Source organism: Ceratotherium simum, chromosome 7 (genome assembly GCF_057802395.1).
Source record: "Ceratotherium simum simum isolate JZ-2026a chromosome 7, ASM5780239v1, whole genome shotgun sequence".
Lineage (NCBI taxonomy): Eukaryota > Metazoa > Chordata > Mammalia > Perissodactyla > Rhinocerotidae > Ceratotherium > Ceratotherium simum.
Genome location: NC_141906.1, coordinates 70,419,805 through 70,447,660, shown reverse-complemented (window position 1 = coordinate 70,447,660; position 27,856 = coordinate 70,419,805). Strand labels below are relative to the sequence as shown.

The 27,856-nt window shown below is 56.8% G+C and overlaps 1 protein-coding gene across 1 annotated transcript; it reads left to right on the top strand.

Annotated features, from left to right (window-relative positions):
• TRIM29 (tripartite motif containing 29) lies at nt 1-27,856 on the top strand. The gene is made up of 9 exons (XM_004427208.3): nt 1-886; nt 9,811-9,906; nt 10,715-10,948; nt 12,401-12,599; nt 15,225-15,326; nt 17,968-18,060; nt 20,627-20,722; nt 23,729-23,805; nt 26,705-27,856. The coding sequence occupies exons 1-9, from the start codon at nt 83-85 to the stop codon at nt 26,765-26,767; spliced, it is 1,764 nt and encodes a 587-aa protein (XP_004427265.1). The 5' UTR covers nt 1-82; the 3' UTR covers nt 26,768-27,856.

Genomic DNA, 27,856 nt, shown 5'->3' with positions numbered 1-27,856 from the left:
CTCCCTGCTGAGACGCCCGCCTGAGAGGTCACCCACCCCGCAGTCCCAGGGAGCCCGAAACAGAACAGCCAAGTGAGCCGCGATGGAAGCCGCAGATGCCTCCAGGAGCAATGCGGCCACCTCAGAAGCCAGGGATGCCCGAAGCCCACAGGGCCCCACCGGCGGCCTGGAGAATGGAGCCAAGGCTGACGGCAAAGATGCCAAGACCATCAATGGGCACGGTGGGGAGATGGCCGAGGGCAAGAGCCCGGGCAGTGGCCTGAAGCCAGGTGAGGGGAAGAGCTCCCTGTTCTTGGGGAGTGAGTGGCGGCGGCCCATCATCCACTTTGTCGAGTCCGTGGATGACAAGGGCTCCAACTACTTCAGCATGGACTCTGGGGAAGGCAGGCGGTCACCCTATGCTGGGCTCCAGCTGGGGGCGGCCAAGAAGTCGCCCGTCACCTTTGCAGAGAAGGGGGAGCTGCGCAAGTCCATCTTCTCAGAGCCGCGGAAGCCTGCGGTGTCTATCATGGAGCCCGGGGAGGTCCGGAGGAACAGCTACCCCCGGGCTGACCCGGGCAGCCTCCTGCGCTCCAAGTCGGGCTCTGAGGAGGTCCTGTGTGACTCGTGCATCGGCAACAAGCAGAAGGCAGTCAAGTCCTGCCTGGTGTGCCAAGCCTCCTTCTGCGAGCTGCACCTCAAGCCCCACCTGGAGGGCGCCGCCTTCCGCGACCACCAGCTGCTCGAGCCCATCCGTGACTTCGAGGCGCGCAAATGCCCCCTGCATGGCAAGACCATGGAGCTCTTCTGCCAGACGGACCAGACCTGCATCTGCTACCTCTGCATGTTCCAGGAGCACAAGAATCACAGCACCGTGACGGTGGAAGAGGCCAAGGCAGAGAAGGAGGTAACTTGCTGGGCCACCTTGCTGCCCCTCCAGGCCTCTCCTCCCTCCGCCCTTATCCTCTCCACTGAGGCTTCCTAGGGTTTGGGGCTTAAGTGTCTGCCAACCCTGGCTCTTTTAGAAAACATTTCTTTTCCCTCCACACCCCCAGGCTAGGGGTCAGAGGCAGTTTCCCCACTCTCTAAGAACTCAGGAGACGGGGCATTTCCTAGATGAGCAAATAGAGGATCAGAAGAGATGGAGGCTTGACAAAGGCCATAGGATAAATCCAAGTCAGATCAGAAAATCAGAACTCAGTCCTGAGCCCTGTGCCTGGCTGGAGTGTTTCTTCTTTTTTCTATTTAAAGGAGAAAGGATTCTTCCCACCTGAGCAGGACTGGCCCCTGGGGAATGGGTCACAGGCGAGGAGGAGGGCATTTTGGGGACTACTTCAATGTCTTTTTTTTTCTGGCTTCAGAGTTTGCATTTGCAGTTCAGTGGCTTCTTGTTGTCCTGTCTTATCTCCCAGCCAGCCTCTTGACACCCCCAGTGGCCTCCTCTGTCCTTCTCTCAGCTGGGCTTTGAGTGTGTGATTGCATGTGGACGTGCCTGTGCCTGGACACTACTGGTGAGAGTTAGGGTTTGTGTGTGAGTGGGGTGTACATATATATGTGTTTGTGTATTTTATATACACATGGGTGTTTATGTGCGTATGTGAATGGTTGCATATATTTGTGTATGGGGTACGTAAGTGACTTGGCATGAGTTGTGTATATGTGATCATGTCTGTACCTTTATGGGAGGAGCAGAGGTGTGTGGAGGCTTGTGAGTGTGGCGTTCTGGGCTAAAGGCTTGGCTGTGGCTGCCGCCCCTTGCCCCACAGATGCTGGGTCCACTGTCACCCACAGCAACACGGCTCCCTGCCATGGGCGGCCTCCCGCTGGGGTGAGCCTTCCTGGTGGTCAGTACAGGGATTCGACCTTCCTCAAGAGCTTCTGCAGCCTTGGAATGGGGCAGCCAGGGCTCCCTCCCTGTCCCACCTTCCTGACCAGGAGTTTATGGATTACTCTCTCCATTCACCCCTCACCCACACCCCTGGTCAAAGAGGGCCAAGTTAGAGATGGGAATAGACTCAAAGCTCCTTTTATTTTATTTATTTATTTATTTTTTTGTGAGGATATCCGCCCTGGGCTAACATCTGCCAATCCTCCTCTTTTTGCTGAGGAAGACTGGCCCTGGGCTGACAGCCGTGCCCATCTTCCTCCACTTTATATGGGACGCTGCCACAGCATGGCTTGACAAGCTGTGTGTCAGTGCGTGCCCGGATCTGAACCGGCGAACCCCGGGCCGCCGCAGCGGAGCGTGTGAGCTTAACCACTTGCGCCACCGGGCAGGCCCCTCAAAGCTCCGTTTAGAAGCCTCACTTTGGTCCAGGAAGGAGGCGTTCCCCATTCCCTCACTCTCCGATCCCAGCCTGGCTTCAAGCTTCAGACTGGGAGATGGAGATGGGGCAGGGGCCATGGAAGCATCCTCCAGGAGCTTACTTGGGAAATCAAAATGGAACAAGGGGCAATCACCTCCCTCCACAGCAACCAAGACCCGCAGAGCCTTGGCCTGGGTTCCAGGAGACCTGGCCGAGTTCCAGTCTGGGTCTTTACCTCTAACTAGCTGTAAGACTGTGGACAAGTCCCTCCATCCTCTCAGTCTCGGTTTCCCTCTATGTGAAACCAAGGGGTTGGACTAGTTTGGTGGTTTTAAACTACCCCATGGAGTCCTAGAATGCTTGGAAATGTCTTTGAGGCCTCAGGGATGAGGAGGGGGGAAAATTGGTACCAAGAAAGCAGGGGATCCAGGTTCCCACCCCTACTACAAGCAGCACACACTCTATTTTACTTGTAGGGTTTGGCCCCAAATTTCGTCTGAAAGGTATCACCACTTAAGAAAAGCCTGAGTGCCCCTGGGGGTCAGGAGGGTCTCAGGCAGCCCTCTCTGGAGGCACTGGACCTTGGAGTTCACGCTCTGGTCCTGGGGGCCACTGTTGCATTCAAAGACACAGTCCTCGCCCTTGAGGGCTCGCAATGTAGGTCAGGAGGCAGAGCTCAGACACACGAACAAGCCTGGGGAGCAGCCGCCCGGTTACACAGCAGCAGCTGTGAGGAAAAGTCAAATCGTAGAGGACAGAACGCCAGGCTGGAGGGAGTGTGAGCAATCTCATCAGTCCCCTCATTCACCTTGCAGATGGGGACACAGGCCCAGAGAAAGGAAGGGGCCTGTTCAAGATCGGAGAGCTTGAGGAAGAGACCCCTAAATTCTCTTCCAGTTTGAGAGCAACTTAGGGGATGGGGTTCAGGATAGGTGTGCTTTATAGGGGCTTTCAGGGAAAATATCTGATCCACTGCAGAGACTTTAATGGGGGGGTGCTTCATGCAGTGTGTGTGCATGTGCGTGTATGTGTGTGCGTGTGTGTGCGCCAGTGGCATAGGATAGGCAGGGAGAAGTGGTGCCAAGCAGCCAGGGGACTGAGCTGGAGCACAGCCTGTCTAGGCCCAGCTCTGCTGGAATGTCGGACATGGGGACATTGGCACAGAGCAGGGTTTATGGGTTGGTGGATCAAGGTGAACAAGACCGTCAATCTGGCACCCTCTGGAGTCATCCCCTGCAGACCCAAACATCAGCCCACACGCGGCTTTTTGCAAGGAGCCCTGTCTAGAACCTGTTCTGCGGGCGGGTTGGTGAAGACCCAGGTGAGGTCACCGCAGACGTCTCTTGGTTGGCTGCATGAGGCTGTAGATGACACGCAGGGCTGTGGGTGCTCATCTCCTGGGCCTCAGCTCTACCTATAGACTCTGAGCAGTGGCGGTGTTGGAGAAAGGTCACTTGGTGTGGCGGCATGACAGTCCTTCCTCTGGACCCGAGGTCAGAGTGTTTCCAATTCCACTCCAAATGTCACAAGTGGTCCCCTAGATGTCCTCTGGTCCACCCCTCTGTCTCTGGACATTTCCCAGGCAGGTTTAGGCTGATGAGATTACAATGTATATATCCATCCTTTTCTGTGTCTCATGGCCCTTCCCTCTGTCTGTCCCGATTCCTGCCTACTGTATCGGGTCAGGATGGAGGACTCCTCCTGGCTGTTGGCTGCTTGCTCCAGGGCGGCCTGCCTGGCCTCTGCACCCACCTGCGGCCCTGCCCTGTCTCGGGTCCAGACTGGGCTCTGGCTTGGCAGCACGACGAGGCGTGTGCGGGAGCACTCAGCCGGAGCATCGCTCTGGAGATGTGAGCTCCTGGCTGGTCAGCGCGGCTCAGACTCGGTGCCTCGGCCAGTCTCCCGACTCCATCATTTGGCTCAGTTCATTTCTTTCACATGCCCTGTGGTTTTGCTTCTTGTCTCATTGCTCAATTCCTCCATGAAGGCTGAGCTGCCAAGCTGCTGGGCATGGGCGGTCACTGGTCCTTGGGCTTTGGGAGCTGTGCTGGTCTGGGCAGGAAACCTCTTTGGCCACACAACGGTGACTGGGTTTTGGGAAGAGGAGCCAGGCTAAAGGCCTGGGGTGTGATGGAGGGGGCTGGGACCACTCTCCCTGGAGATCCTGGGAGAGAACTCCTGCTCTGGACAGGGTGGGTGAGAAAAGAGGTGGGCTGACCTCTGTGGGTGCTGAGGGGGAAACAACAATAAAACAGATTTAGGGACAGGAGGCAGGGAAGGAAAGTAACTGGCAGGTGGGCAGGAGACACAGCAGTCTTCCTGGAGCACATCTGTGGTTTACGTGGTGACTCCTGACAGTAGTCCCGTGGGTGGGGGTTACTGCACCTGTTTTATAGATGAAGAAATCGGCTCAAAGATGCTGAGACACTTACCCCAAGTGACAGCGCCAGGGAGTGGCAGAGCTGGGATTCAGACTTGTACTATGGCTGCAGCCCAGGCTGTTTCCTCTCCACCATTTCAAACTTTGTTTTCATAGGATTGGCAGGCTCTCCTTGGGGTCACTAAGTCCAGTGGCTTCTAAAATCATCCTCTGACCTTAATTGCCTGGTGACTTGTTAAGACACAGATTCCCAGGCCTTACTCCCAGACGCTGTGATTCAGGGGCTCAGGGCCTGGCATCTGTCTTTTTTTTGGTGAGGAAGATTGTCACTGAGCTAACATCTGTGCCCATCTTCCTCTATTTTGTATGTGGGATGCCACCACAGCATGGCTTAACAAGTGGTGTGTAGGTCCGTGCCTGGGATCTGAACCCACAAACCCTGGGCTGCCAAAGTAGAGCTCACAAACTTAACCTCTACACCACTGGGCCGGCCCCTGGCATCTGTGTTTTTAAGTTACCTTTGGGGATTCTAATATGTAGCCAGGCTGGGAATCAGAGATTTAATCCAACTTCACCAGGGGAAAACTGAGGCCCAGGGAGGTGGGGTGACTTCCTCGATGGCCCACTGCTGGTCTGGAGACAGCCTGGGTGATGCTCTTCCCGCCCCACCTTGCGCCTTCCCTGCCCTGACACCCGAGGGAGCAGAAGAACGGTAAGCCCCAGTCAAGCCAACTAATACCAGGCTGCTTGACATCTGGGTGGAAATGGGGAAATCTATCCAGCTTTTCAGATTCTTATCCGGATAATTACCATTTGTCTCAGAGTACAAATTTGGCAATTAACTGGCTCATTTGGAAAATGTCACAGCCAGCGGCCCATGTGGGTAATTCAGGCCAGGGTAAGATCACAGCCCGATCTCCCCTTCCCTGGGGGCAGGTACACATGTCCAGGTGAGTGCTCAGATGCATCTGCACCTGAAGGCCCTGTCCAGGCCGAGACACAGCTGCTGTGTTACCCCTCTGCTCTCAGAGAAACCTCTGTTCCCCCAAGGCTAGAAGCATTTCAAGGCTGGGTGGCCTACTCAAGGCCCGTCCCAGGCATCAGAGCTAGAGGCACCCAGACCAGTGGGGGAGAAGGGAACAAAGGAGGCATTTAGAGACAGGCCTGGGCAGGGTGGAGGGAAAGAGACAGGGAGGAGGAGGAAGTCAGGAGGGAGGTGAGACAGGGGTGGAGGTGTGGGGATCCAAGGCCCTGATCAGACCTTAGGGGCTTTCATCACATTCCAAGGGAGGTGGGAGAGAGGGAGAGAGAAAGCTGGGGCCTCAGGGGCGGAGGGGAGTATGGGGCAATATAGGGGAGGCAGAATCACGAACTTGCACCATCTGTGAGGTGGAGGGAGCCCGCTGGGCTTAGGTTAGCAGGAGCGAAGGGGCCAGACAATGTCCAGGAAGACACAGAGAATAGCCTAGAGGTTAAGAGGCCACATCATAGGATCTGAGTCCTGTTGTCGTGTCCTGGCCTTACCGCTTTCTAGCTGTGGGAACTCAGGCGAGCTACGTAGTCTTTCTAGGCCGTGGTTTCCGCATCTGTAAAATGGAGGTAACACCACTCCCTCCACAGGGGGCTTTTGCAGGTTAAAGGAGAAAAGCCTGGCGCATGGTAGATGCTCAACAACACAAGTTGGTGTCCTTCCTTCTCCTAGTGTTCCAGGAGAACCTGGTATCTTTGGAGCTTTCCTATGTCATATTATTTCCTATATCCTGCCTTTTCCAGCAGGGAAAAATTGCCAAGAGCTAAACAGATGCTGGATACATCCCCAGAGGTCTCACCCCAAACCCTCCTCATCGCAGAGGTGGGACAGGACTGCTCCAGCAGCACAGAATTCCCAGTCTGAGGTCCCTTGTAAGATCCCGCTGTGTCTTGCAAGTCTGGTCCTGCAAGGCGTGCTGTGGGAGCAAGGTCCCCTCCCAGCCTGTGTCCGACTTCCCTAGTGCCCCACAGAAATAAGGAGACCAGTCTCCCCCCGACTCTGACTGCGTCTTCTGCCCACTGTGCAGACAGCACTTCACCACTGCTGACCCTGCCCTCACACGTTTCCAGATCAGCCGCCTTTCCCTCCTCCCCTCCCAGGGCACTGGCCGAGGCCTCTGGCTCTCCCCTCCATGCCTTGGCTAGCTCCCACCCTGCTCCCTCTCTATCTTACACGGGAGGGACTCCCAGGGGCTGACTCCCTCTGCCCTTGGCCTAGGCTCCTCATTGTTCTACCCCATCGGATTCTCCTTCCTCTGCACTCAGTGCCTTCTTCCTCCTCTTGACCGGTGAATCCATGCTCATCCTGGTAAGACATTTCCTCACCTACAGGCGCCCAGCAGGTCCTACTGAGCACCTCTCCTCAATCCCCTCAACTCCTCTGGTCTTCACCTTCTCTGGTCACCTTCTCCCACTCCCAGGTGAATAGCCCCTTTTTTCCTACCTCCATTCTGTTTTCCCCAGTATCCTCCAAGCTTCCACTGTCTACCATCTAAGCCTCTATTTTGCATCTTCAGTCTAATGTCTTGACCTCCTGGCTTGTCTATGCATGCTTCACTCAGGATCCTGATGGTGTACACAATACGCCTGCACCCCAACACAATGGCACACACTGAACACCACCAAGAGCTCACTTGGTCGTACCTGCTGCTCCCCTCACTCACCTGTGCCCTGCTGGTCTGCCCACCACACTGCACTCACTCTCTGAGCCAAGAGTGAATGAGAGCACCCAGCACAGCTCCTGGTCCACGGAAGGTGCCCCTCACAATGGTGATGCTGGGACCACGGGCCAGCGCTTTCTCTGTGCCAGACGCTTTCTGAGAGCTTCACTTCCCTGATCCCAGTTCTCCCACAGCCTCCCTGGGAGGTGGTCCTCCTACCACCTTCCTGAAAGATGGAGCAACTGAGGCATGGAGCAGTTAAGTAACTTCTGAAGGCCACCTGCCTGGAGGTGGAGGAACTGGATTCAAACCTCTGGAGTCCCGGTCCTGTGCTCTGGGTGGGCTCCCTCCTGAATGCCCCATGCTTATTTCATGGAAGGACTGCCTTCCCCCACTCCCACCAGGCCTGGGGTGGGAGGGAATGCACTTTTGTTCTCTACTTCGTGTCCATCAGACCTTGTTCTGGGGATGGGGTGGTGGAGTGAGAAACCCAAGTGCCAATTCCTCCATCCCCTAGCTGGGTTAGGAAGTCTCTGCTACAGTGGGAGCGAGGACTCTGGCTGACCCCTCGAACTCAGGCCTAGCGCAGGAGCTCTCCAGGGATGGAAGATTGCCCGGCTCAGACCCATTGTCCAGCTTCTTGGTCCCTTCCTCATGGCTCAGATCCGCCTACCAGGCCAACGTCTCAGGGGCCTTCCAGGCCAACGGCTCTGCCAGCCTCTGTGTTCTGGGCCCTTGGGCCCATCCTTGGAGAGTGTGAGGGTCGAGTCACTGCCATCTACAGTGGGGTCTTCTCCCTTTGCCCTGCACTCTCCCACCACTGTGTCTATTGACAGCTGGCTCCTCCCCAGCCTTTTTCCAGAGACCAGGCCACATCCCCATCCTCATCTCCTTTCATTCGTCTCTTCTTGACAACTATTTTCCATCTCTGCTGACAACATTTTCCATGCTGTGGGAGTTCCACCCCATTGCTGGCAGGACAGATGCTTCCCGAGAACTTAGAGTCTGCTTGCTGGAGTGCGCAGGAGTGTGGGCAGAGGGGCAGGAGTGGAAATTGGGGCTTCCTATCAGGGACCTGGGCCTGCCTCAGGCCTTCCCCATCTTCTCCACCAGCTCCCTGGCCCTCTGGGCACGTTTTCCAATAAAGTCAGAAAAGCTGTCTCTACCACCAATCCACTCTGCTAGGTGTCTGCAGCAGAGACCCCACACCACCCCTCGGCCTGGTGGAGTGTTCAGGAGGTGTGACGTGTGGTAAAGTCTGTGCCCAGCTGCTCAGGACTCCTTGCTGATGGAGCTCACATTCCCAGTGGTTTGCACCTTCCGCATCTTGACTCTTCTTGTGGGTTCCTCAAAGAACGGCTGGAGAAAGGGGTGGGACTCTGTGTTCAAAATCCAGTGTAACGGGGAGACCTTGAGCACTCCAAGGCATTCTGGGATGCCTTGGTCTTCCTGCCTGGCAGGTGGAAATCACCCCCTTGTCTTCCAAGCCAGAAGGTGCTTTGAGAGCTCCAGTGGGGTGCCTAGCAGAGCAAAAGGGGTGCCTCTCGGCTTGGCTAACTTGAATTGGCCTTAGCTTTGTGCCTCCTCCTTTGTCTCTGTGGTAGCTGCTTTTCAAAGAAGGAAATGTATGGATTTAGGATCCTTCCTAAATGGAAGGAAAGTATGGATACGAGAGCTCATGTCCCTGCGCACTCCTGATAGATCCTCTTCCCAACCCACCCTAGACCCCAACAGCCCATGTTCTCCTCCTGAACGGGGATCCCTAGCATCTCTGCTTCTCGTCTCTCCTCCACCCTTCACTGCTCCCTCGCTAGCCTCTCTCCTGCCGCAGGGGCCCTAGATAAACGTCCCCATCTTGTCCAAACTGCAGACTGCGTTCCCTTTCCCATAAACAGGTTTATAGCTCTGCCTGCCCAGACAGAGTCTCCGCTGGCAGCAACCCGGGCTCCTGTTGCAACACAGGCTGCACGTCATGCCACAGAAACGCTGCACACTGTTACTGCCACGGGACACTCCCTGGGCTGGGCTGGGCTGAGCTGGGCTGGGTCCCCTTTCTCCCCTAAGTCTGAAAGAGGCAGGAGCTTCCCTCCCTCTCCCCCATGGCCCCAGGCCCATTGAAAGGAGTGGGAACCCCATAAATGAGCTTTTTTCCTGCTCACATTGGGTGGAGGGGCCTACAAAGGATTAGCCCTTACAGAGACATGGCTGGAACATCCAGCCCCAGAAACCTGAGTTTACCGCGAGATGGTGTTTACCTGTTGCTGGATCCTCAGTGACTGGCACGGTGCCTGGCATTTCCGAGGTCCCGATGAGTGTTTGCTGAGTGAAGGGCTGAAGGGATGAGTGGGGAGCCCTGCCCAAGTTTGCCCCCTAGGTGGGCCCACTCCCTGATTCTCTGGTCCTCTTCCACCTCCCCCTCCTGACTTCTCCTCCAACCCTGGCTCCTTCTTTGTAGACGGAGCTGTCACTGCAAAAGGAGCAGCTGCAGCTCAAGATCATTGAGATTGAGGATGAAGCTGAGAAGTGGCAGAAGGAGAAGGACCGCATCACGGTGAGCAGCCTCCGGGCCTCTCCCCTGCTGTGCTCTGAACCCACCTGTCCTGCCTGAGAGGAGGCGGGTCTTGGCTCTTGGTCGAGGTCTCAGGCCCATATTTACATCCCATACTTGTTTCTTCTGGGTTTCCCTACTCGCTCTGCCATTCCCACCAATTTGCCTTCTAAGTCTGGGCCAGGCATCCAGGTGGGATCTTTCCCATCACCTAATGTTCATTTTATATCATCCCAGCAAATATAGACCCTAGACTGACCTGTTCTCTAGCGTGTCTTCCAATGTCTTCCAATGTCTGCTCTGCCCACCACACTACCTAGCCACCAAACACATGGCATTTCTCCTTTACTTGTGCCAGTGTGGATAGATGTATGTCTGCCATGGTTTGAGTAATTGCAAATCACAATCTTAAATCATTGACTCTTGACCCTGGCTACATAAATAGCCCATCAATTCGCTTTCTGAATGATGTATGGTTCTGGTTGAGGTATCAGTGAACACAACCTGACTCATGGGGGAACTTCTGGGCTCTTGGAGTTGCCCGAGGCTGGAATGATGGCTCAAGTCAACCCACCAAGAGGGAGGAGCCACAGATGGATATGGATGGGTGGGCTGTAAAACAACCTGGCCATCTCTATCAATAGATGGCATCCCTCAATGCCTTTGAATGAGATTCTTGACCAAATAGGCTGGCTGGGTTGGGGCAGTAGAAATGCCCTGATCTGTGTTGGGAACCTAAAGCTGCACCCCACTGGGGAGGTTTGTCAATTAGTGAAACCCTCCTCCCTCTCTCCCCTCACTCTGGACCCAGAGCTTCACCAGCAGTGAGAAGGATATCCTGGAGCAGAACTTCCGGGACCTGGTGCGGGACCTGGAGAAGCAAAAGGACGAAGTCAAGGCTGCACTGGAGCAGCGGGAGCAGGATGCTGTGGACCAGGTGCAGGTGATTGTGGATGCTCTGGACGAGAGGGCCAAGCTGCTGGGTGAGGACAAGCAGACCAGGGAACAGCTGCACAGCATCAGCGACTCAGTACTGTTTCTGCAGGTAACAAGCAACAACTTCACCATTCACTCCCTCAATCCTTCTATCCACTTTCCCAGACCCTCATTCATTTCTCCATCCATTCATCCATCCACCATCAGCCATCCATGCATGCATCCATCCATCCATCCAAGCTCCATTCCATCTGCCCATTTAATTTTTCCATCCAAGCCATTTTCCTACCTAAAGATGGCACACAAATATCACCTTGTACCACCTTCAGTTGATATGTACTAGCAGTGCTCCAGACTCAGTAAGAAAGAGTTCTGTATTGGGGCCAGCCTGGGGGTTAAGTTCAAGCATTTCCCTTCAGCGGCCCGGGGTTCGCTGGTTCAGATCCTGGGTGTGGACCTACTCACTGCTCATCAAGCCATGCTGAGGTGGCGTCCCACATAGCAGAGCTACAACTCCACAATATGATACACAACTCTATACTGGGGCTTTGGGGAGAAAAAAGAAAAAAGAGGAAGATTGGCAATAGATGTTAGCATAGGGCAATCTTCCTCAAAAAAAAATTCCCTGCTTGTATATTTAAAAAAAAAAAGAAAGAGTTCTGTGACCAATTAGTGGTGCCTGCTTCGGGTATGAGGAAGTGATGTATAAGTGCTGCATATTTATTATTCTTGATCTTGTCTGTCTTTCTATTCATCCACCCATCTTCCATCCGCTAGAGTGTTTTGGGTACTACTACATGCCCAGTGCTCTATTAGGCGCTGTGGAGAATAGAGAATTATAAGACATGGTTTTTGCCCCCAAGGAACTGCAATCCAACTGGGAAGATAAGACATGTACAATTAGAGAACAATATAGAAGAGAGTGTAATTAAATGATAAAGCATATGGTTCAGGAGATAAGTGCCTGTGGAAGCTCCGAGAAGGGCAGCAGGCTGGAGTAATGGGAGACAGCTTTATGGAGGAGGTGGGATTTGAAGTGGGTCTTGAAGGTCCGTAAGAATTTGAGGAGGAGGAGGGATTCTCCAGTGAGGTGGAAGGGAAGTGAGAAGTAGAAAAGTGTAGGATTGAGTGTGGTATGTACAGGTGGAGATGCCTGACCCATGACTGACCCAGAACACTCCAGTAATTCCTTGCATTTCTTTAGTGCTTTCCCTCCCAAAGACTTCACAGCTTGTGTCACTCTCATAAACCCCTCTGAGGGAGGCATGATGTGTCCAGTTTTAGAGATGGGAACCATGGAGTCACATATCTGACTCCTAGTGCCTTCAGGGATGTTAGCATCTAGTGGATTTTAGTCAAACCCTTTCATTTTACAGAAGAAGAAACTAGTGCCCAGTGAGGAAAAGTGGGGCTAGTTAATAGCAGAGCTGCATCTAGATCCTAGCTTCTCTGGCTCCCAGTGGTGAGTCTTCCAGCCGGATTGTGAGAGCCCCCCGCAGAGAAGGGTCCCCATAGCTCCTAAAGACCCAGGAAGTTAATGGCTTCTTTCCTTTCTTGGTAGGAATTTGGTGCATTGATGAGTAATTACTCCCTCCCCCCACCCCTGCCCACCTACCGTGTTCTGCTGGAGGGGGAGGGCCTGGGGCAGTCGCTCGGCAACTTCAAGGACGACCTGCTCAATGTGTGCATGCGCCATGTTGAGAAGATGTGCAAGGCAGACCTGAGCCGTAACTTCATCGAGAGGAACCACATGGAGAACGGTAGGTCTCTTGTGGGCGGGGCCCAAGGCCCTGGACATTTTTCTCCCAGGTCAATTCCTGCTGCCTGGTGCTGGTTGGATTGGTTGGCATCCAACCAGCTGGCGTCTCATTGTTTCCAGTCACTTGTTCCACCTAAGGTGTTTGGAGTAGGATCCAGGGACTGTAGCCCTCCGTTGAACTTGCTGCCAAAGTTATGCAGCTATTACAAGGGGCCGCCAGGGCAAGGAGCATCCGGGCACTGGCTGCACAAATGCCTCCTCTCTGTGGCTTGTCCACAAAACTCAGGGATTGGCTTCATTCAGATCTGTATCTGTTGTCAGGTCCAATCCACAGCTGTGTGAATACTGCCACTTGTAAGGGCCAGACTCCAAACTGGTGGCTTTGCAGGCGTCAGTAGATGTGACCTAGAACTGCATCTGTGCTTGGAGGGAGAACTTGCTTGTCACCATGGTGTGCTGAGCCCAGAGGCTGGACTTGGCCTGGTGGGCTGGGCTGGGGATGGTGGGGCACAGCGTGTCTCGATGACTCACCAGCTCCCCCAAAGTCAGCTTCTCTCCTGAGTCACGCTGTCCCTTGCAAAGGCCAACTGAATCATCTCACAGAAAGCCTCCTAACCTGAGAAACTACCTGGTTAAATCCTTTTCCACCAGTCCCAGCAAAGTCCCTGTAAAGCCTGAAGCCTGGACACTTTCTCTAAGGCCCCACCCACTGGCCCAGGCCCAAGACGGGGCTTTGAGGACACATTCTGATTAATAACTTCTAGCCCCAACAACCCAAAGGAAGTGAGCCTTGTTTTTGGTCTCCAGATGGAGCATGTGATTCTTTGGGGGCAAGAAGAGGGTAATATGTGCAGAAGTACTGGGGTTCAGGAGGGCATCTGTATATCTTGGTGCTGGTGACACTGCACAGTGTCCCTGTGAAACTGGGGGACACTCCATCACACCTGAGGACTGATGAACCATTGCAGCGAGACAGACATTTGGCTTCAGGCGGCACTCGGACCCTGAGCTCCTTGTGATGATGATGGCGATGATACTGACGGTGACGGCTGACGGCGATTGAGTGCTCCTGGGAGGCTGGCTTTGTGCGAGCTCTTCACTGACAGTCTCGTCTTCTCCCTGTGGGATGTATTGCATTTCACAGATGAGAAGGCTGAGGCTCGGAGAAGTAACTTTTCAAAGGGCACGCCACTAAACAGGGAGTGCAGCTAGGTTAAACACTCTGCTAGTCAGCCTCCCACATCTTCTCATCCGAGGAGCTGCTGCTGCTGGCCATGCAGAGGGACCGGGAGCGTGAATACCATGGTCCCTGGGGTACAAACCCACTGGGGAAGCCCCTCAGTTGAGGTCTGGCCAGACCTATGAGGGCGGCGCTGACTGGGCTCGAGAGGCCTGTGAGCCTCACAGGGACCCCCTACCTGCTGCCCACCCACTGTGCCATTTCTAGGTCACGACTGTGTTGGCCATGTCTTCTGTGCAGGTCTGGCCCTGCACCCTGTACAAGCAGTGCAGGGAGGCGGCCGCCAGGAGCAGAGGTGGGTGCTGCTGATGTCAGCGGCCCTGCACCTGTGCCTGGGGCCTTGGGCCTCCGCGTTGGTTTTTTGTCACTGGTGTGTTGTTGTTGGGAGTGTGTCTGGCTGTAGGAGGTGGGGGAAGGGCAGCGGGTGAGTCAGACCTTGGAGTGACCATCCTCTCCTCCCTGATGCCAGCCTGCCCACCAGACCAGGGGCTCATTCCTACCCTCAAAGGCCCGGGGGCTGAGGGCCCCAGACCACTTTCATCCTAAGGGAGGGGGTTGGCCAACACCTAGGAGGACATTTGCTTGTCATGCCATGCCCACTGTGGGCCAGGGCCCTGCTAGGCATAGGTGATGTAGATGAAAGATGAGAGTCTGAGCCACTCATTCCTCCTCTTGCCCAGGAGAAAGAGAGAGGGAAGGGCAAAGGGAAAGTAGGAGATGGGGAAGTAGCAAGAGAAAGGAATGGTATGGAGGGCGGTGGAGGAAGGCAGCATGGAGTGGCAGATTTGTTTGGGTTGGGGGTCTGCTGGTGGGTACAGGGGAGGGCAGAGTCAGTGCCCCACCTGAGCTCCCTCCTCGCTGCACACCTCTGCTCAGTGGAGGCCAAGGCTGGGACCTCATTTCATCCCCTTGGGCTGCCAGCAGTGTTTGGGTCAGAGCTGGGAAGTGGGGACCAGGGCTCAAACCCCAACTATGCCCTTATTGGCCATGTGCCATTAGGCAAGTGGCTCCACTCATCTCCTGAGCCTCAATTCCCTTACGTGCCACACAGGGCTCTTCACACCAGCCCAAGTGTTCACGTACACATCAAACAAGAAACTGATATCAGTGGCCCTTGTAAATTGCCAAGTGCCATGCACACGGTCTAACTCACAAGGGTCAGTCCAAGGGAGGGTGGATGGCTCACTGCAGACCCTCTCTTGCCCCCCAGGAGCTCAGGAGCAGAAAGAATGCTGAGCAGGATGTTACCTTCTCTGAGGGTGGGGGACTTTGTCTCTTCCTGAGACAGAGGGCTGTGGGCTGACTCAGCCGAGCCCAGGGATGCCCCAGTGGGCCGGCTCCTCTTCCCCATCTGCCCCTCTGCTGACCAACCTCTCTCCTTCCCAGGGAGTGACCATCGCTACATGAACAACTACACTAACAGCTACACGAGCGAGTGGAGTGCTCCAGACACCATGAAGAGATACTCCATGTACCTCACGCCCAAGGGTAAGGGAGAGCATCCTGCGCTGGGGCGCATGGTGCGTGCGAGACTCAGCTGGGTTCCCTGGGTGACTGACCTTCCTCTGTTTGCCTGGAGAAGTCCCGGCATATACCTGTTGTCCCGGTGTAATCGTTACAGCACCTCCTTTTGCTCTCAGAAGTGTCCTGGTTTAGATGACAAATTATCAAGCACCCTGCTCCTCAGAGGCTCCCTCCCCTGTGACACAGGCAGTGCCCGCTGGCCCCCTCACCTCCTCTTTCCTTCCAGAGGCTCCCCTGACTGCTGGTCTCCCGGGCTCCCTCCGCCAGGCCCCAGCTGTGTTTTGCTTCTGCTTAGGATTCTGTGGTCCTGTGGGAGGGCTGGCTCCTCCAGAACCAGTCTGCTCCTCAAGGGCAGGGAGACTGATAACCGGTCTTCTGAATTTCCTCACCACTTCCTTCCTGTGTGTGTGTGCGGGGCTGTGCCATGCAGCCTGGCCCCTCTGCCCTCCCTCTCCACCCCTGCAGAGTCCCAGCATGGGGGTGACAGCCCAGGTGGGGTAGAGACCAGTGCCTGCCTGTCTTGCCCTGCGGTAGCCTGTCACATTCTTGGGCACCAGCAACAAACCACAACAATACCCGTTACATAAGGGTGGGTATGCCAGGCGCACCAGACCCCCGGATGGAGGGTGTGGCGGGGGGGAGAGGAGGAGGGTGACGAGTAGGGGTGGGGGAAGGGGAGAAAGGAGACATGGGAAGGCAGGGGGACTGGCGAGGGGGAGCCTCGAGGCCCACAGCACTGATGCGCATGCCTCGGACACATCCACAGTGGGAGAGGCTTAGAGGATTTGGAGAGATGAGCTCAGCGGAAAGGCACCTCCGCCACCCCACCCAGTCTGAAAACAACACCTGGGCTTCTGGTGGAGGCGTGGTGAGGCAGCTGGGCCCGAGGCCCCCCGCCCCACATTCCTGGTGTGGGCCAGGACCCAGCCTGCCACTCCTGCCCCCTCCCTCCCCAGAGTGCTGCCCTTTGGGCCTAGTTCTGTGAGAGGATGAGCTGCATTAACCAGTCCCCCCAGCACCCCTCACCTTGGCCCCATCTCTTATGGCTCTCCGTGTCCGCTGAGGGCCGGGCCCTGATGTAGCGCTGAGACACAACTGGCATCTGCTTGGCTCCCCTGCTCTGTAGTAGATCGAGGGCAGTGCGGGCTCCTGCAGTAGACTGCAGGCTGTGAGGAGGGGGACTGAGCAGCAACAGGGGTGGAGGAAAGAGCACAGACCTGCCAAGATGTCACCCCCAGAACCAGGGCCTGGTGACCTTGGGCTGGTCCCTGCCCCCTCAGTGTCCCCATCTGAGAAGAGAGGAGGTTGGACTCAAATGCTAGGAGAGCTTCCAGCTCTGTCACTGTGAGTCAGTCTGTGACATTTGTAGGTGAGAGAAACAGGTTTCTCCGGTGTCCCTGCCCCTGCCCTGGGGATGGGAGGGAGGAGGCAGTCTGCCCTCTGGGAGCTCCCAGGCTCAGGATAGAGGCCAGGGAAGGGCCAAGGAAAGTCACTGAGAAGACCAGGGAACAAGGCCACCAAAGGGCCATGGGCCTGAGTCTGGGAGCTTTGAGGTCAGTGGGACTGGGCAGTGGGACTTCCCAGGAAAGGTTAGTTTCCAGGATCCCTGAAGGAGGGGCAGTGTGCTCGGTAGAGAGGGCATGGCTGTGATGGACACCAAAGTGAGAGGGACCACAGATGCAAAGGCTTAGAGGAAGGACTAACAGGTGCTGGGCCAGGTAGGCCAGAATGCGAGGGGGCTGGTAAGGAATGGAGGGAAAGAGCTGATAGGAGGAGGCTGACACACATGGGGAGTGCATTTTCTTCATCTGTAGAGGGGGAGTATTGATCCCACTCTGCCTTCCTCCCAATGTTATGAGAGCCTGAATGGGGAGAGGGAAGCACCTGTGCAGTGGAAGGCCCCCATCCCTGGGGGGAAGCACCTGTGCAGTGGAAGGCCCCCCATCCCTGGGGGGAAGCACCTGTGCAGTGGAAGGCCCCTATCCCTGGGGGGAAGCACCTGTGCAGTGGAAGGCTCCCATCCCTGGGGGGAAGCACCTGTGCAGTGGAAGGCCCCCATCCCTGGGGGGAAGCACCTGTGTAGTGGAAGGCCCCCATCCCTGGAGGGGAGCACCTGTGCAGTGGAAGGCTCCCATCCCTGGAGGGAAGCACCCGTGCAGTGGAAAGCCCCCATCCCTGGGAGAGGGAGCACCGGTGCAGTGGAAGGCTCCCATCCCTCGGGGGAAGCATCTGGGTGATGTTCATGGGGACCGGCTCAGGGGAGAAGCATTGGCTCTTCCAGCCTCTGGTGATCCTCAAAGACCCCTGAGTGGGGTGACTGTATGTCTTAGTCCATCTAGGCACCTCCAAGTTTACACCTGGTGTTCTCAGAATCATTACTAATAGCATTCCTTTCTCTCTAGAAGTGTCCCAGTGTGGAGGATGGCCTTGTTCTAGACCCAAAGGAGCTGTGTTAGTGGAGGGATCCAGGTCCTGTGACAGGCAGTGGGAGCTGTTTGGGGGCAAGGAGTCCTGTGTAGCACCCCTCAAGTCAGAGGCCACAGGCCCCCGAGTGGAGCCAGACCCACCTTTCTGTGATGACGGTTCCTCCTGGTCTGCTTCACAGGTGGGGCCAGGACATCGTACCAGCCAGGATCCCCCAGCCGCCTCTCCAAGGAGACCAACCAGAAGAACTTCAACAATCTGTATGGCACCAAAGGTAGGAGGGTGGCTCAGCTTGAGGGTGGGCAGGGCCCGTGTGGGGGCCATGCAGGCAGGAGGTGGGGTTTGAGGTGGGAACCAGGGCTGGGCCGTGGGCGGAGGAGGGCTGGATTCCCTAATGTGTGGTGAATCTGGGGTGATGAGATGGGATAGGGGACCCAGAGATGGGTGGGAAGTGTCCTACTGAGCTTAAAGTGTGTGTGTGAGGTTTGGTGTGTATGCATATGTATGGTGTATGTGTGCACCTGCGTAGTGTGTTCATGTGTGTATGTATGTGTGTTGTGTGTGCATACCTGTGTGGTACGTGTGTGAGCGTGTGTTGTGTGCCTGTGTGTGATGTTGTTAGTTAGGCTGGGTAGAGGCAGCCGGAGACGTCAGCATCTCTGGAAATCCCTGAGTCCCTAAGATCTTCTCCCTGAAGGATGAGTCGGGGAAACTAGAACTGGGGTTAGGTGTGGAGACTTCCCTCTGCAGGTATCGGGTGCGAAGACCCACAGGGGATCCTTACTGATCTGTGTGCTTCTGCACTGAAAAGTCACACAGTGGTTAAAACAACTAGTTTAGCTGTAAATGGAAAGAATGGCGGTATAAAATGGGGCTTTGCTGGAAATCCAGGAGGTGTTGTGGTGAGCGAGACCCAGAAGAGGTGACGTGAGGGTGGAGACGTGGCTTCCCCAGGGAGAGCTGCTGAGTGCAGGGTCCCCTCCACCCCCCTCCACTGGTGCGCTGAGGGGACCACTGTGTCGAGGGCAGGGCCATGTGCTTGAAGAGCCCAGGTTCTGGGAGGCTCCTGGGTGGTGTAGACATGTGCAGGTATGACGGGGACTGGGCCAGCTCCACCAGAGCCCCCAGCTTGGACACGGCACTGGGAGGTCTGAGGAGGTGAGGAAGGGTGTGGGGGGCTCTTCAGTGAGGACAAGGCCCCTGGCGATCTGGAGAGTTGGGGCACACATGGACAGGGCAATGCTCAGGCCCCTACGTCCAGGATTGGATCACATGCGCAGTAGACTGTGAGCTCCAGGAGGGTGGAAGCTGGGTCTGTCTTGTGCGCTGCAGCAACTCCAGGGCCCAGAAGGAAGGGGGCTGAGGAAACATTTGTTGGAAGAAAGAACGAGTGGACGAATGAGGGAATGAAAGGGCCGGGTGTATGGCCCCTTGGAACCTTAGTGGATGTGACCATTGAGGGCCTTGCTGCAGAACATTCCTGGTCCCTATGTGAGGGGTTCATACTGGGGCAGGCGGCCAGCCCCAGGCATCTCTGACCGCTGACCCAAATGTCAGCCCCCAGCCCTCCCTGCAGGCAGTGGTGGGAGAGGACAGCCAGGCCTGGTGGGCTCCGCTGTGGAGTGAGCCTGACTCAGGAGAGCCCCCAACGCTCCGAGCCTACTGAGAGGGAGGGGGCTGGAGAAGGTGCCTCATCCATGGAGCCTCCGAAGCCCCTCACTGGAATGCCCTCGTGGTGCCCCTGCTGTTCTGTGCACACCCTCCCCACTGCCTCTTTTCCTCTAGACTGCAGGGATATACTCGCCAATGGACATTTGTCAGCCTGTTCAACTTGGCAAACAGAATTTCAGGAGTTGTATCAGCTGCCTCTGTCCTCAAGTTTTAGGACATGTTTGCGTTTATTGTTTGTTTGCTCATTCATTCATCCATCAACCATATAATGATGACCTTCCAGGAACCAGGCATGGTGCCAGGTGCTGGGTGTGATGCTGGGTCAGACGGGCGTATCCCCTGTCCCCTTGGAGCCCAGTGGGGCAGACCGACTATTTTTTTTTAAAATTTTATTTATTTATTTTTTCCCCCAAAGCCCCAGTAGATAGTTGTATGTCATAGCTGCACATCCTTCTAGTTGCTGTATGTGGGACGCGGCTTCAGCATGGCCAGAGAAGCGGTGCGTCGGTGCGCGCCCGGGATTCGAACCCGGGCTGCCAGCAGCGGAGCGCGCGCGCTTAACCGCTAAGCCATGGGGCCGGCCCTAGGCAGACTATTAAACAAGCAGTTACAACCCATGGAGACGGGTGCAGGGTGACGTGGGGCATGGGGCTGAGGGACACACAGACTCGGAGGAGATGAAATGGAAGCTGATACCTGACGATTCAACACATGCATTTGCTAAGGATAGGGGACAGGTGGAGCACCCTAGGCAGAGGACCCGGTCTGTGCAAAAATCCTGGGGCGAGAGAAAGCCTGGTGCTTAGAGTGCAGCCTGGTTGGGATGTTGAGCGATGGAGAGGAGGTGAGAGAGGTGAAGCCGAGAAGTGGAGCCGGTGGAGAGGGTGGGGCAGCAGCTCATGGAGGAGCTGTGGGCCCTGTTAAGGACTTCGTACCTTAATCTGAGGACAGTGGGCCTCCAGGTAGGGCAGGGACATGATGAGACTTTATGGTTTAGAAAGACAACTTCGATGGCAGGAAGGATTGGCAGGAGGCATGACTGGGGCATAGTGGCATCCTGGCTTGAGACGTGGCCGGGGCTGGTGAGACTCACAGAAGTGGTCGAGTCCTGCCCTCTGTGCCCCACGCTAGGTTGCTGAGATCTGACGCCCCTTCCTCTGCCCTGCCAGGTAACTACACCTCCCGGGTCTGGGAATACTCCTCCTCCCTTCAGAGCACCGATGAGCTGCCCACGGTCCAAGGCAGCTCCTCCTTCTCCCTGAAAGGTGAGCTCTCCCCACCCTGCCCCGCCTCTCCTGTCACTCGCCAAGCCCTGCGTTGGTCTCCGCTCCCTCGCTCGCCTGTTCCTCGCCTTGTAGGGGAGAGACCCCTGGCCTGAGAGCCGGTGGGAGCTGCCTTCATCTGTCTTGACTGTAAATGAGGCTGGGCCACATCAACGTTTCTCAGGGCCTCACACACTGATCCCTAAGGATGCGCTGCGATAACAGGCCTCAGTGTCAGGGAGGTGGGGACGCGCCACACCCTCTACACACCCACCCCGGACATCCCCGGGGCGCTTCTATCAGCTTGACTTCCAGGTCTTCCTACTGCAGAGAGCTTATTTAAGTGTTTTCCCAGTGACTCCCAGCCTGGGTTGACTCTAGAACCTTGTGGCCATGTAGCACCCGTCAACATCCCGCAGAGCCAGAGTCCTGCAGAGCCCGCTTTGGGAAAGGCGGGACTAGATGATCTCTAAGGCCACCTAAGACTGAGTCTGCTCCCCAAACTCTTTGCCAAGGCTGAGAGGTCAATGCCTCCTGTCCCCTGGGGGTGGGGTCATCCTGAGGGGCAGGCTGGAGCCAGACTCCGGCTTACAGTGGGGTCCCGGGGCCCTCACGTCTCTTCTGAAAGGTGCTGGGGACAGCTCCGGTGGGCTACAGTGGGAGTAAACCCATCTGTCTTGTGACACCCAAGACATCCAGCCTGGAAGAGAGGATAAGCAGATTGGGTGGGGTCAGGGAGAGGGGGTGGGAATGGGGCTGTGCAGGGCAGGCAGACCCCAAGCCGTGGCCTCGGAGGGCGGCTTTATCAGCCAGTTCTCCTTTCCAGGCTGGGATCCCAGCCTGTACCTGGGGCAGGGATTCTTGGAAGGACCAGCAAGGTGAAGGAGTCCCAGCCTGCAGGACCCCCAGGGTCGTCCTCTCCCCGAGCCAGGCCTGGGAAGCTCTGGGACTTGCCTTGGCCTCCCTGGCTTCCAGCAGATCCTTCCCTGCTGTCTGGTCAAGCCTGGATCAAAGGCCACCGGCAGGGAAGACGGCCACCCTCAGGCGTGATTGGGAGCTTTCATGCTCCCCAGTCTCCCCCCATCAGCCTGCAGGGCCTCCCAGTGGAAGGCTTTGCCCTAGGAGAGCCACTCCTCAAATACACGGTGTGGTGACATAGCCCAGGGACACCCATCATCACCTTCACACAGATCAGCTCACCAGATCTGCTGGGGATGGCCTTGGATGGGGGTTTCTGGGCAGGGGCTGCCTGTGTGTGAGGAGAAGCCCCGCCTGTGAGGACCAGTCCACCCGGCCCTCCTCCAGCAGTCCTGGAGGGAGGCGGAGGATGCTCAGGGTCGTGGAGGGCTGAGCAAGGGCTGTGGAGAGCCACAGCATCCTGGGTGAGATGTGACTCCCTTTGGCCCCTCCTGGGACCAGCACCAGCTGTTAATGCCTCTCTCTCTCCCAGCAGGCCCTGGGAAAGTCCCTTATCAGTTCACCACCTTGGGACAGGCCACCACAGAGTTTTCCAAACCGCTGGATGGCAGTGGGCTGTTTAAAAATAATCCTGGTACCTGCCCGTTTCCATGCGTCCCCTTTTCTCTCCCACAGCAGGGCAGGTGGGACAACCCGTGGGGCTCTCTGCCACTTCCAGGGTGTCCTGGTCCCTCCTCCCCAGAGCCCCCTGGAAGAGGGAAGCATGTCGCCCCATCCCTAGCTCCCCCTCCCCTGGACTTCCGCCTGCTGCACAAGGCTGCTCTCCTGGACCACACCCCTGCCCCATCCCCATCTTCTCCTCTCTCACAGCTGGCATGGGATCTTCTTTCTGGGAACTGAGAAGTCAGACCTGAATCCCCTCTTTCTCAGTCTCCCACTCAGGACCTTCAGAACCCTCTCTTTGCAAGGCTGCCCCACCCCCAGATGTGGGGAGAGACTGGGTTCTCTGCTCTGTCTCCGCCCCCTTGATAAGGGCCAGCCTGGCTGGCAGCCTGGCAGAGCTGCAGGTGGTCTCTGGTCTCCTGCTCCTCCTCCCTTAGAGAGGCCAGGACAGGGCTCCAGGCTGCCCAGCTGAGGACAGACCCTGCTTACTTCTTGGGCTCCTCAACATCCAGGTCACAGCCTGTTCCTTCCCAGGCACCACTGCCTGTCCCTGCAGGCTGATGGCTGACACCGAGAGTGCTTGTCACAGTTCTGTGGACCAGAGCTTCTTACAGACCCCACTGGGCTGAGGGGGGAGTTGAGGGAGAGGGGCCGGGCAGCCCCGCCCTCGACCAGCGCCTTCAGGACCAGGCCCGGACAGCGCCTACTTGCCCTGGGCCCCTTGGGCTTGCTGTCTTAACCCTGGACTGCAGCCACACAGCAAATTACTGCCTGTCTCTGGGCCCCAGCCTCCTACTCATGAAGCAGGGGAGAGGCAGCAGAACTGGGCGGGAGGCACATGAGGGTGGGTTTTGGCGTCCAGCAAAACCTGTGTTTAAATCCTGCCTGCTGCTTATTAGCTGTGCAGCTCGGGGCAAACTGCTGAGCTCATAGAAACGGCTGAGGGCTCAGTGAGGAGACGGGCACAGTGCTTGGCGCACGTGGGGCCAGTAAGTGGGGAGCATAGTCCATGTGGCTCGGGGGAGTTGGAGTGAGTGCCTCCTGGTGGAAATCCTGGCCAGCTGTGATTATGAAGTGGCCATCTTGGGCTGCGGGGAGGGGAGGGGGGAGCAGAGGGAAATCCCAGTGGAGTGTGTGATCCTAACCTGGATTTGGGGGTGACACGCCCCCCCCCCGCCTGGCCCAGCTCACCTGACCGCTTCCTCCTCTTTCTGTCTGCCTTGGTGCCCCCTCCCTTCGGCCAGCCTCCCCAGGATTCTCCACTGCGGCCCCCCGGCTGCTGCACGCCTCTTCAGGGGTGGCTGCACTTGGTAGTGGGCTGGATGGAGCTTGGTGGGCACTTTGGGGATGGCATCTGTGCTGCCCTGGCTCTGGGGCCCCTGATGGCCAGCCCACACTGCCTCTCACGGGAGCCTCTTGTTTCCGCAGGCTATCCCTCCCTCATGCGGAGCCAGAGCCCCAAGGCCCAGCCCCAGACTTGGAAGTCTGGCAAGCAGACTTTGCTGGTGAGTAAGGGGCTGCCAGGAGAGCCTGCCATGGGCATGGGCATGTCCAGAATGGGCACTGCACGGGGCTCCCTAGAGGCAACAGGTCATCACTTGCCCAGGGCCTGTGGGAGGCTGGTGACACGTCTGGGCCATGGGGTGGAGCAGGAGGTAGCAGTGGCCTGAATACCTGCTTTCAGCAAAGGGTAGTAGAGCCTCAGGCTAATAGGCAAAGGGCCTGGGTGAGCACACACTTTCTGGGCCTCAGCTTTCCAATCCGTAAAGTGGGCAGCCCTGTTTTTTTCTTTGGCAAATGGTCCTTAGGCGCCTGTGCTTGTTGAACGATGGCTTGGTCCCCACATCTCCGGGAGTGTAAAATGCTCCGTCCAGGGGACGGGCATCCTCGAGATGGCTCCCACTCTCCTGGGGCAGTTCTCCCGCTCTGACAGCAGAGAGGCCCTTGGGATGAGATGTGGGTGAGGCAGAGGCTGCAAAACTAGGAACAGATGTATTTAGGGTTCGATATCTAATGACCCTGAGCCAGCGTCCCTGAAGAGCAACATAAGAGGGAAGCATGGCCTTGGGGTCCAGGCCACCTGCTGGCTGGGGGATCCTGGGCAGGGCAGATCCCTCTCTGGAACTCTGTTTCTTCATTTCTCTAATGCGGTGCTGGGATGAGTTGATCCCTAATACCCTGTAGCCCTAACATGCCTGACCCCTGCCCTAGACCTCAGTCATCAGGGGTGATCCTTCACACACTGTGCCTCCACCTCCCAGAGTGCTTCTCTCCTGAAGCTTCATGGCAGGCCCTGCTGAGGGGGTCAGCCAGCTTCCCTGGGATGTGGGTGGCATCTGCTGGGGATGGTGGCTAGAGGCCCCAGCTCCCTGCTGTCTTTGCATTTGGAGGTCAGAGCGTGGAGAGGTGATTTGCTCTGGGCTACAAAGAGTGACTGGGGCTGGTTTAATTGGAGAGCATCTTTAATTTGCCGGCGATGGGAGCTAAGTGACTGTGTGTGTAATTTGGAGCTGAGCCCAGGGGCATTGCAACAGCAGGACTGCAGAAAGCAGATATGGGGAGAAAAAGAAGGTTTCTGTTCCTGGACTCGGTCCTTCCTCTCCCTGCCACATACTTTCCCACCCTCCCAGCCTGGGTCCCAGCAGAGAAGGCTCATTGCCAGCTTGAGACGCCTGGCAGGGCAGGGTTCTGGTGTCCCGTTAGCACCCAGCGCTGGGAGGATGGACACAGGTGCTAGTGTGCATGGAGGGCTGGCCTGGGGGTCAGGACACCTGGGGTCTGGCCCAACCCTCTCACCAACTTGTTGTGTGACCTCGTGTGAGTCATTCCTCCTCGGTGCCTCAGTTTCCCCATCTGTAACATGAGTTGGATGGCCCAGATGATTTCATAGCCCATACAACTCTCACCTGCTGTGACCTGAACCAGGGAGGAGACAGACGAGGGGGCAGGGGAGCACCCCGCCTGGATGCCCTGGGGCTCTGTACCTGCCCACCCACCACTCTGGGCTCCTACAAGACAGCACCATTCACTGACCTGCGATCCATCTAATTGACCCAGCCTTCCTGAAAGAAAGGCCATTTCCAGGTCTATTCACTTTGCCTTACTGACTACTTTGGGGTCCAGACTGGCACCTGGGGGTCAGGAGACCGGTCCAGGGCCTGCTCTGCCACTGAGCAGCTGTGTGACTCTGGCTATGTCTTTGCCCACCCTGGGTCCCATCTCTCCCTTTGTTTAATGGATGATTTAACCGAGGTCTGAGCTAAGGACCCTCAGCCCCAGTGTTCCACAGGCCCCCTGAGTCCTGCTCTGGACCAGATGTAGGCAAGGAGCTACTAGTAGGTACAAGTTTCCAGACAGGCAAGGTCAAGGGCTGGGGCTGGGAACACCCTGTCTCCTGTCCTGGAAGCAGTGGGGTGTGAGGTGATTCAGTCTCTGACCCAGCTCAGGGACAAAGCCTCTTCCGGGGACCCTCTAGGGGCTGCGGGTGCTCACACAGACAAGCAGCGGCTAAGATGTGCTCCTCTGTCAGCCTGGAGGGCGATTTCCAGGGCGCTGATGAAGTGACTGGGAGGAGAGGGGAGTGCTGATTTCGTGAAACTGCTGCAAGATGTAATATACAGAGCCAATGGGAAAGTTGTCATCGCCTCTGTCCTGAGAGATGCTCCCTGAATCCTGATGAGGGGCCAGGATGAGAGAGGCAGAGGGGCTGGGGTTGGGGACCCCACGGGCTGTGTTGGGCTGGGGCGGCTGGTTGCTCTGTCTGTGCCTCCTCTGCCAGGGAGAGTTATGAGGCAAGAGCAGAAGCAAACACTTAAAGCCCTTGAGACTCAAGACGAGGTGCAGAGACATGGGGGTAGGGTGGGGAGCATACTCAGGAGCCAGACTGCTGGGGCTCAAGTCCCAGCTCCTCTGCTTACCAGCTGGGTGACCTTGAGCAAGTTGCTTAAGCTCTCTGTGCCTTGGTTTGTTCATCTGTAAAATGGGTATGATAACAGTAACCCACCTAATTGAGTGGTTGTAAAATTATATGACCCCATCTGTATGAAGCACTTGTACCAGTGCTGTGTGGTGTGTAGGGGAGAAAGCACTGTGTAAACGGTGCTGTGGTGGCGCTGGAGGGTCTTCCTGGGCCGTGGAGAGAAAGTTTGATGAGGTGCTGAAGTTCAAGCTCTCCAACCGACTGATGGAATGAACTCTAATGAGGATTTGAACCCGGAGACTCTGATAACGCTGGGGCCCAACCCTGATCACAGGGTAGCTAGAGCTTGCAAGTGAGGCTGCAGGCCCCCAGGATTGTTGGGGTTCAGACCACTGCTGCTTCCTGGGGTAGGTTAGGGTCGGGTGGGTCTGGCTAGGAGGCTCAGCCGCCATCTGCTCTCCCTAACTCCTGTCATTTCCCCGCAGTCTCACCACCGGCCGTTCTACGTCAACAAGGGCAGCGGGATCGGGTCCAGTGAGGCCCCCTGAGCTCACGCGGGCGGAACGAGGCACCGCCAGCCCTGCCCCCCAGCTGATCCTGCTGCTCTTGCTACTGTTCCCATCTGGTGGGAGGGAGCCCGGCCCTGCGCTGCCACCCCCAGCCCTCTGCGGCCCTCTCGGGCTGGCCTGGCCTCCCCCTCCTCCCCAACTAGCCACGCTCCATCCAGGGCCCTCTCCTGCTGTGTGACTTCTGACGGTCACCATCTTTCCTGTGCTCAGAGGCCAACCACAGCAGGGTGGGAGATAGGTGGGCTCCTATCCCCTAACCCAATACCCCCCTCCTCTTGGGTGGGATCATTGGGGCTCGCAGTGGGAGCCCACGTGGTACCAGCCTGTCTCTCCTGCCCACGCCCCTGCTGTCTTCAGGCCTGTTGGCCAATTCTCTCGAAGGCCCCTTGCCCCATGATGCGGCCAGGAGGTGCCTGGCTAAGACAGCTGCCCATCTGCCGTCTGCGTGGGCCCCCTTCTCCTTCCCAGCAGCCTGGCCCCGTCAGGAGAAGACTATCCTATGTGCCCTCCTCTGGTCCTACCTACCAATGCCCGGCCTGGCAGAGCCTGCAGCCCTGGGCCACCACACAGGGAAACCTCTCTGCATCTTGGCATCATCCCTCCCAGACTTGGTCTCCCCGCATCCACTTCGAGTCTGCGGTCCCTGAGGATGCGCTCTCATGGCTGGCAGGGTGATCTTAGCCAGAAATTCTTCTCTTCTGCCTGCTGAGATAAGCAATTCCTTGACATAACATGATGCACCCATGAAAATAGCTACTGGCCCAGTCCCTTTAGGGGAATACTATTACCTGTAGAATTTCATCAGTTTTGTCATTCTGTGTCCTCCCTGGCAATGGGAAGTGAGCAGGCCGGTGAAAGTGGCTGGGCTGGTAACTGCTGGTACTATTTACAAGAGTGCCTTAAACACTGCCCCCCACCCTCATCCACTTTCCCCATCAGAGCCTTCCTCTTCGCTCTGACTACTCCCCATGTCACATGTTGCCACGGGGCCCGGGGCCTGGAGAGGAGACCAGACTAGGAGCAGCGAGGTGGGCTCATACTTCCTCTCACTACCCCTTGAGGGCCTAT